At 48.9% G+C, this 10559-nt stretch overlaps 1 protein-coding gene across 1 annotated transcript in view; it reads right to left on the bottom strand.

Moving 5' to 3' along the window:
• Positions 1-9958, bottom strand: part of SARC_08323 (hypothetical protein) — a gene marked incomplete at its 5' end in the record, with an annotated part of 17589 nt that extends 7631 nt beyond the window's left edge. The window contains 15 exons of the mRNA XM_014297707.1: positions 16-195; positions 720-843; positions 1300-1478; positions 2132-2286; positions 2766-3047; positions 3662-4059; positions 4428-4545; positions 4831-4994; positions 5265-5403; positions 6046-6314; positions 6902-7118; positions 7615-7807; positions 8440-8595; positions 9466-9755; positions 9913-9958. Of these exons, the coding sequence (XP_014153182.1) occupies positions 16-195; positions 720-843; positions 1300-1478; positions 2132-2286; positions 2766-3047; positions 3662-4059; positions 4428-4545; positions 4831-4994; positions 5265-5403; positions 6046-6314; positions 6902-7118; positions 7615-7807; positions 8440-8595; positions 9466-9755; positions 9913-9958 (2910 nt within the window). The remainder of the gene's footprint in view (positions 1-15; positions 196-719; positions 844-1299; positions 1479-2131; positions 2287-2765; positions 3048-3661; positions 4060-4427; positions 4546-4830; positions 4995-5264; positions 5404-6045; positions 6315-6901; positions 7119-7614; positions 7808-8439; positions 8596-9465; positions 9756-9912) is intronic.
• Positions 9959-10559: the final 601 nt, after the last annotated feature.

Genomic DNA, 10559 nt, shown 5'->3' on the forward strand with positions numbered 1-10559 from the left:
CATATATATACGCACCTTCATGGTCAATGGATCCACCACGTGCACATAACCGACAGCCTCACCCGCAGTCCGCCCGTTGCCATGGCGCATCTTGACGCGAATTGCTCCCACACCCGCGCCACGTGCATAGATCTCAGTGGAGATCTCACCCTCGTTGTCAAGGCTCACACCTGCTTGGTGATACCTCGGGCGAAGCTGTGTTCAGTACAGAAGTGAGCGCATTTGAGTTTTAGGGTTTTAGGATTTAGGGTTTTAGCAGAAGTGAGTGCATTTGAGTGTATTGGGGAGTGATGGGTCGTGTGCGCTGCCTGACGCCCAAAAAAGATGAGCACGGGGGTGTAGTGTCCATGCTAGTCGTGATGTTCCTTCGGGTCAGGCGTTTGGTTGAAAAAAAATGTGAACCTAAAAGGCGATACTGCGTGGCAGAAGCCATTTCTAGCAGAAAAATGTTCATCTCAAGCCCAGAATGTATTGAATACACCCAACAGTGAGAGCGAATACAATTCCTTGTTTGGTGACATACTAGCGCAAAGGTTGCAAGTGGCGTAGCAGACGGAAACAGGACTACTCAGAAGCAAACGGACGTAAACAAAAGGAATCAGAAGTTAACACAAGTAAAGAGAAGTAAAGAAAAGTTAAAAGAAGTATACATCAATAAACAGAACAACACATAAGAGAAAAGTAGTAAACAGAAAGGGTGCACGCACAGACCGCCCCACCTCAAGAACATCGGGGGACTCATTCTCCCACTCGAAGGTCAAACTGCCTGCTCTGTCGAACATCATGGGCGTCATGCCCTCCGACCCCATCACGTGCACCGGTAAACGGGCACCTTTGATGACGCTGCAATGCGAGGCACACCAATGGGAAGAGGTGAGACAGTTGGCGGTTGTGTGTGGTACATTAATCTTTTAGAGAGATATAAGCGGTACAGAACACCACATGATGGGAGGTCATGTATGGCAGACCCTGAAAAAATATTTTGATAGCAGCGCGGGAGAGAGAGATAGAGAGAGAGAGAACACACGGAGAGTGAGGTCCACACCAACTGGAAACTTACCTACAAGCGCATAAGAGCTAAGCACAGGAGATAAAAACAACGGAGTGACAATCAACCGAGAAATCAACCGGAGCAAAGCCACACCACCCCACGCATCTAATTTATGAATGTACAAAAACACCCACGCAGACTTGTACGCACACGCATGAACTAATCACAAAACTACACATACGTCTACACACATATAGGAACCTCACACATACACACACAAGAAAGCATGCACACACACACACACGCACCTGAACTTTGGCAGAACCAAGCCAAAGCTCTTGAGCGACACCACAGTGACTGTGGTTGCGGCAGTGCTAATCTCACACTGTGCACCGCTCACCGGATCCTTCTGTTCAGAGACAGCGGTCAACTGCGCCACACCCGCAGACACAGCCGACACCACACCTTTAGCAGACACAGCTACGACCTACAGCGCATGAGTGAACGGATGGCAAAGGATGAAGGATGAGGGAAACAGGCGATAATGTGAGTTCATGGTGACAGGCTATTTTTAGGGGCTAGGGTTTAAACCCTGAAAATAGGGTGAGCGTGTGGGCGCATAGGGGCTGGTGTAAAACTTACAACAGCAAACAACGACAACACAACAGGCGATGTGGAGTAGCCCAAACATGACACGACGACACGAACGAACCCCCTGGGCAAGCCCATAGATCAGTCAGTGCACAATGTAGACTTAGACTATTCCCTCAGACAATACGGCTATTCGTTTGTACCGTTGGCGTATAATTCTTTCTCTTTCCGATTACATTTACAACCGATCTCTCAATAGACAACCTACAGCACACGAATAAATTACACTACTATACGAATCCGGCGGCCCTGTCTAACAAACCTCTAGAAAACTCCCAACTACACCAATATGCTTCGCCATTCTTTGCAGGCATTCACTGCTACACCCATACTCAGCTGACAGACCACTCTCACACATCCACTGCTACACCCATACTCAGCTAGCAGGTCCACTCATACACATCCACTGCTACACCCATACTCAGCTAACAGACCACTCACACACATCCACTGCTACACCCATACTCAGCTGACAAACCACTCACACACCTTCTCGTTGGACGTGTGGTAGTGTACGGACGGGTGTTCTCGACGGTCGCCTGCAAGTGCGTGGGGCACTTCACTGCCCTCAAACAAACGCTCACTCATCTGAAAGCGCAGCGGAGCCTCAACAGACACACTGTACTGAGCCTCCCGCACCACAGCTATGTACACAGCGTAGGATATAACATCACAGCGGAGTGAGCAGGATGATTACAAAAAAACATAGCGAGGTGGGTAGGACAAATGATAGAATCAATACAACAATCAATATAACATTAATGATAATTATTAATATCACGGGCTAATGGGAGTATTCAAAAAGAATAGTCCGGTCAACAGGATGTTTAACGAGGTCGATGACGTGTAGATCGAAGTAAACAGGACATCATGGTCCCTTTAATGGGTTGACCGGAGACGAAGATATAGTAGGATAAACTGGGCATGGTCAGGGAAGTTTAGGAAGAAGAGGCGGTGCCCATTCCGCAGATGTAGGTGTATCCACAGCAACACAAGCAGTACAGATCGGATAGAGACTCTCTCCGTGATTTACAGGATCAAATCGATACATCTTGGAGGGCCCAATGAGAACACACATATCACACACACACACACCCCCACTCCCACCCACACAAGCACTTACACGAGCCCTTGGCAATGACCTTTGCCTTCACAGTGTATGTGCCTGGTGCTTTGCCGTGCAGCGTGAATCTGAGCTCCTCCTCCCCGGTCATGACTTTGGGGTCGTCTGCGCCGAGTCGCAGGCCACTGCCGCCCACGTCCAGGTGCACAGTAAAGCGTTCGTGGACGTGCATGTTGTGTAGACCTACGGGTGTGCCTGCGTCGCTAAGCAGTTTCACATACAAAAACACGGGCTTCTGCACGGCCACACTGGGACATCCTCGCATCTCCACCTTGCCGATCCCTGCGAGTGAGTGCAACGTACAAACGATGAGGATGAGGTAAACACGCACAGCATGTGAGCGAAAGGTCGGCACTCACAGCGGGGTGATCTGTTCTCAGTTGTGCGAAAGCTACAGGGACTAAGAATGGCACAGGCACACGGATTGATAACAAGCTATGCACAGGAAATAATTCATACAAACAACTCGGCACTGTGGTGTATGAGAAAGTGAATACGTCTGATACGAGTACTAGAATGCGGAGGCACATGACCCACTACCTTGAACACTCATGCCAGATGCGTTAAAGGGACACCTCCCATACAAGTATAATTCTCACAACACACCCATACACTTCCCACCAAGGTAAATTTGCACCTAAAGCAGCAATGTCCAAGAGACTCCTATTCACAGGGAGTGAAAGGTGACACCCAAGCTGGCAATACACACACACACACACCCACCCACACAACACACACACACACACCACACACACACACCACCACACCACCACCACACAACACACACACACACACACCACCCACCACACACACACCACCACCACCACACACACACACACACAGAGAAACGCCCCCTATGTCTCCCATTCATACAGGACGCAGTGCACTCAGCATACCATGAATGGTGACCATGGCAGTGGCAGCCTTCATCTGCGCAGGTGTGAAACAGACGTCTGTCGCGTGCACCTGTGTGTGGCCCGCCTTTCCCGCAGACTGCACAAGCACCTCGGCCGTCCCGGAATTGATCCCGGTATTCGAGAGCGTAGCCCGGGCGATGGCCTCGTCATCCGCGTACACGTGCACAATGCCTGACCCGTGCTTGAGCGTAAAGGCTTTGCTGGTTGTGTTGGGGTACAGATGCAGCTCACGCGGTGATGCGGTTATGGGCTTCACCACGTGTACACTGAACGAGGTGGTAGGTAGTTTCTGATGGGAAGTGTCAACGTCTTTGACGCCTGTCAACCGGATGGTGATGGTCACCGGGCCCTCCTTGTCCAGAGTCACCAGTGTTGGCCTGCTAGTTAAGTGCGGAGGTGTATGAGGCGACGGCAGGACGAATAGACACCCATCACCACTCAGCCATACAATACAGCAGCAGCCCAAGCACCAAACAACACCGAACCCGATGTCACTCAGTGAAACGATGCTGACGTCAATTTCAAACATTAAAACTGCAGTGCACGTGCACTGTATGATGGAAATACAAGGTAGACTGACATGCACACTAGAAGTGCAAGCATAGCGCCTAAGGATATGACGGGAGATTGGCGATTAGTTGCATGCAAAATAAAACTGTAAACCCTAAAGCACACTTTTGGTGAGGACAACAACAATCATGCAGCGCCCGTTTCTACTATACAACTCCTACTGTGTGCAACTCACCTCTCAGGGTTTGTTGTGTCGACCCGTGCGATGGTCTCGTCGGATGACGTGTACTCGAATTGATAGAGTCCCTCCACGCCATCCGCCTTCTCTGTGGGCGATGCTTCGCCACCAGCGGCTGTTTGTGCACAGCGATGGGATGCAGTTGTTGTTGAGAGGAGAATGCGCAACATGTGAACGAATGGAAACCGCACAGAGGCGTGCGACTCAACAACTGACCAACGGCTACAGTGCAATTGCCTCTATAGGTATAAGAACATCTCACGCCGTCACCATGACAACCAGTATTCCGACTAAAGCGCGGGTGTGGTAGATGGTACTCCCCCTACAGCCGAGCAAAACCCGAGAAACCGAAATCGCACCCAACCGAAAACGCACATCTTTGAAAGCGGGACCAACATACCCAATACCGGGATCCAAAACTCATTGGTGGTCTTCGTGAGCATGTAGGTGCGACCGAGACATCTCTCAGCCAGGGCAGCCATCTGTGGGTCAGACTGCAGATGACGCGGCACAGTGTCAATGGACAGGCCTTGCGGTGCTGAGAACGCAGGAGCCTGTCCCAAACTATTTATAGCACAGGGACGATGGTGCAGTGCGAGGTTAATAAGGAGAGGGGATTGGTTGGTCGATAGTAAGTGGATGGATAAACGGCATCACGTCAAAAGGAAGAAGTGGCAAGCATTGGTAGTACCAGCCAGACCAAAGTAAATACAAAAATCCCCAGAAATGGATACAAGGCACGATATCAATACAACGTATAAATACAACACAATATATGATACAACAGAACAAGTAACAGTGACACCTGGGTACGTGCAGCTACACGTTAAGTACCTTGATGGCAGGTTGCAGGTGACGGTTGTGGTGACATTGGCCACATGCGTAGTGAAGCCCATGTGCGCGTGCTGATTGCCCACAACTATCTGCAGATCATGTGTCCCCAGCGCAGTGCATCTTAAGGTCCAAGCAAACCCTGCAAGCAACAGTCAAGCAAGAGTCTAAGCAACAGTCAAGCAACAGTCTAATCAAGAGTCAAGCAAGAGTCTAAGCAACAGTCAAGCAAGAGTCTAAGCAACAGTCAAGCAGCAGTCTAAGCAACAGTCAGGCTATACTTTAGAGACGCAGTGGTCCGCATGTGGCTCGCTATAGTCGGCGAAATGTTTCAGAGCGGCTTCACGTTTACTTCGCTTACATCAGATGTCACAATAGGTGCACAACGTAATTATTTGATTTTAGGGTACTAAACCCTGAAACTTCAGTATTTCCAGTTCTGAGTGGTTGTCGCCCCATGTGGAAATGATTGGTTGCGTTCGTGTTTGAATGTTTGTGTACACCATACATAACAGATAAGCACTTTGAAACACCGCTTGTACCGTTGTAGCCTTCTCTAAACTTGCGGTTTCGGGACATATGCTCTTGCATGTCATCGTCACCGCGGCGCGCACATACACGCACACACTGTCACTCAAAATATATACACACAGAAATCTGTGCACGCATACACATAGGGATGTGCATTTCAGTCGCAATACAGGCACACGTTTGTCATTGAACTATCTGTAAAGAGATGTGTGTAGTTTGCTATTGCAATTGGACCCAACCGACGCCCAGCTACCTTGGATGGATGAATTAGGGCCTGGCCTGTGCACAGCGATGGGATGGTAGTCCTTGACCACCTCCAGCCCGCGCAATTCTTGGTCTTGGTCGAAAATTAGATCTACAACGTGTTTTGATTGGTCGAGCGGCCACGGCAGCGGCCCTCCCGACACACGTAAGTGCGCGGTAGTGCCCATCACCAGCTGATGCTCGTCGTTCGTCGAGTCCACTTGCAAAGGAAAGTACGCAAAGATCTCCAGGGTGGCCGTGAGCATCGTGCTTCCGTCTCTGATGATACGAAGAGAAAAGAGTATGTGAACGTATGTTAACGCCAGAGACACAGTTGGCCCTAACGCTGCATGTTTTAGGGCTGCATGGACACATCCCTATGGTCTATTCTCGGGGTATTATCTCAGAGAGATGGCCATTTAGATCACTCAGATACGTGTCAGTCACTCACACACTGCTCGCCTTATGACAACTACCTATCCACATGTGGTAATACTATAGGTATTATCTCAGAGAGATGGCCACTTAGATCACTCAGATACGTGTCACTCACTCACACACTGCTCGCCTTATGACAACTACTTATCCACATGTGGTTATACTATAGGCCGTGCAAACTGGTGATACCACTATCCCGCCACAATTAATACAAAACAACTGGCAATACAAGCACAACCCTAGCAATGATTCATTTCCCACGCCCGTCGAAAGCTATACTTGTCAGGCAGACATGTGCATCAACATGCATATATCTGCATACGACAGTTGTGATAGTCAGCACAGGCCGGTATGTCTACGTTTACACAACACTAGTGCATGCACTACCCTCGTACTACCCTTGGCTACGTTTGCGCATGTAGCCTCACCTGTAGACGGCAGTCAGGGTCGTGTGGCCTTCGCGGTTGGCTTTGACCAACACAGCAGTGCAGCCGCTGTTGCCGGGAGTGTTGGTGCGGCGGTCCTTGAGCACCACCACAGTGGGCACTTCCGAATGGCCCTCAATGGAGAAAATGGACTCATCGTCCGACGTGTAGGTCAGCGGCAGCGATGTGCACGCCTCAAACGTCGTCAGTTTGCCACCGTCTGTATGCGGGTGGGCAAGTGCAAGTGTGTATGGGTTGCTATTGCTAGGTGATTTGTGTACGCGCCTGTGTGTGCATACGACTATGTATCTATAGTAAAAGGCGTAGAGTACACAGTAGATGGTAGCATCACATGCCGCGAGGGGTGACCAAGTAACGTCATATGTTTGGCGCGAGGGAAACATTGGGAGTATCATTTTTGAGCTATAGGTAATGATTAACATTCTATCTATATACGGCGATTGACGCAAAAACATACACACATGCACCTGAGTACCCAGATACGCATCTAGATATGATACGACACACACACTGAAACAAACAAAGCACGCCAAAGGCAGTATAAATTTAACACACCAAACGTAGAAGATAGCAGTTGCCCTATCGAGTACACCCACATTGACAAACACCTGCCACACATTGCTGTAAACACCAACAATAGACTCCAATGGAATAGACACCAATGGAATAGACACCAGGACAGTGGAAGTGGTTACCTTGACTCTGCCCCGTGACACGCAGCGGTACCACCATGGTCTCTCCCGCAGCAATCTCAATGGCAATGGGCACAAAGTGCATCTCCACAATGTCCACCACGTGCACCTCCACGGCAATCGTGTTGTAGCACAGTCGCGTGTCGGTGATTATCACTTTGGTTGCGCCCTTGCCCACGGCCGAGAAGCTCACGCTCTGAGTGTGTGCGGCGAAAGTGTCACGGTGTGGGATGTTAGGAGGGAGAGTGCTGGTTCGTTTAGGGGAAGCAAACCCCAAAACCCTAAAACTCTAAAACCTCAATTTTACTCGGAATTCGGTAAAAGAATAATCTGTAGGTCAATAAGATGCATGACATACGCGCACGAGGGACAAGTCTTCGCAATAGCAGCCAAAGTTTATCCAAACTTCGTATGTGGGCGCAACTACTATTTCATATTGGACAAGGCAATACACCATTTCCATACACAAGACTTATCATCCAGCACAACCCAACTGCTCACGATTGCAAGATATGGAGCACACGTGTATACACAATCACATACTGTCCACTCACCATTGAAAGCCAGTAGGTGTGGGTGCATATGCGATGTGGAAAAATGAAGGAGGGGGCACGGAAAAAGACGTTATTAGGAACAAAACGTATATGCGACTTCGTTGTCAGTCTATTTATAGCACGTCAACAAATTGCCCACTCTGTCCAACCATCCCAATCTGAGTGTAAGGACACATATCCGCCTCACAACACACTTGCAAAGATTAGCTTGCCCAAAAAACGCCCAGTCAGTATCCACAGATTCATCGTCTCACATGTACAGGGCTCCCCTTACCTGTCCACCGTTATCGTTTAGTTTCTCAGTGATCTTGACCACGTGGTCGTCTACCACGCGCCACGTGTAATCACCACTGCCACCCGTCACAGTCAGACTGTTCTTGTGCACTGCCAGCGACCGTTGTCTCGGCACATAGATCCGCTCAGCACTCGCCTATAGGTGTACACACAATGACATGAGGTAGAAATAAGCTAATGTGCATGGATACAGACAAGAGTAATCCACAATATTATGTGCATGGATAGAGACACAAACCCTAAACCCTAAGGTACAGGCAATTACTTGAACCTAATAGTGAGACAAACCAGCAATAAGGAGAGAGACCCAAAAGAGACACGCCAGTAAGCGCATGCACACAAGCAACAGGGCAACACAAGCAATGTATATGCACACAAGCAACAGGACAACACAGGTTATGTATATGCACACAAACTACAGGGCAACACAAGCAATGTATATGCACACAAGCAACAGGACAACACAAGCAATGTATATACACACAAACTACTAGGCAACAAAAGCAATGTATACGCACACAAGCAACAGGACGACACAAGCAATGTATATACACACAAACTACAGGGCAGCACAAGCAATGTATAGTATCTATCCGTAACAGAACATTAACAAGGCGTGCAAACAATACCCAAATCGCCTCTATGCGCATGAAAACTAAAACAACACCAATCCTTCTGTGAGCAACACGAACGAAGACTACAACTACGATGCGGTTTAACATTGACGACGAGAGGCGTGTTGGCTAATAACGCAACCCACGAGATTGTGCACACACAGCTGCAGCCACGAAGGCTGTGTGCTGAGTGCTCTTGTGCATGTGTGGGTCCACACTGCCGCTTGTAAATGCTGTATCAATGAACAGTGCACAAGCAGGCAGACAATCGCTGTTCATCTAGATTACAGTGGCGCATTAGATACGGTCGTTCTCGGGCAAATTAGCATGCGCACGTGACATATACTCACCAACAACCCGTACATCGCCCCAGCAGACAAATGTGCACACACCTGCAAGCCACTGAGCACAATGATAGGCTGCATGATGCTAAGAGGGGCGGGCAAGCGGTACACCAGGTCATCTCTCCTGAACTCCGCCAGAGACGCCTTGAGCTGTTGGGTGACCTGTGCCTTCACCGCCTGCATACGGAACACTGTCCCGATATCCCCTTTGGGCGTCCCGTTATCAGCATTGGACATGGTACTGAGAGTGGTGATATGCACAGCTCCACTGCGCACTGCATCGGTTGATGTGTCTGGCTCAATGACGGCGTGCTCCTGGTGGCATGTGCACACATTGTCTGTGATGAAAGCGGAGGAGAGATAAGTAAGCGTGTGGGGCAAGGTTTAAAGCGTAAGAATAAATATAGACACATTTATGGAGCGAGTGAGTGCCATGGGCAGGAATTTACACGTGATGAAGAAGTAATCTTGTCAGCCATAACTTGGAATACGGACCGGATAGTGGCATCGATGCAAGTGTGAAGTTGGGTGATAGGAGCATATAGAACAAGTCCCCAACTATAGATGGGCATGGACGACCCAACTGCAAATGGCCTAGTACGGCGAGAATGGCACATTCGTGCAGTGCAGAGAACAGGAGAGACGGTTTACGCGATAAGTGCTATCCAGACTCACAAAAGACCATAAATTCACGGGCGATATCAGTGTCTCGAGGTGAGAAGTGTGAACTATAGCCCACCTGAGTACCGCACATCAGATGTTAGCTTTGAAGGATAAGGTTTACGTTAAAGCATCAGAAAAGACGCCAAAGACCATCAGCATGACGAAAGCCGAACACCTGCTCCTGACTACGAGCCAAACATTGCGACTCAACAGACACACACTTGCCCACACAGGGATAAATCAGCGAAGGGAACATACAACTACACACAACCGTCACATACTGGTGCACACGCTCACAGCCCACTACGAGGCATAGTGATTCAATCAGCAAAGGGGACACATACATATATAAAGAAATGATACACACCTATATATCACAGCAACAGAACATGTACACCCGTATGTCAGAAAAGGAGACGCATGTATATATATATATATAAATATATATATATATATAGATAGATAGATATATACATACA

This window comes from Sphaeroforma arctica (genome assembly GCF_001186125.1).
Source record: "Sphaeroforma arctica JP610 unplaced genomic scaffold supercont1.739, whole genome shotgun sequence".
NCBI classification, from domain to species: Eukaryota; class Ichthyosporea; order Ichthyophonida; genus Sphaeroforma; species Sphaeroforma arctica.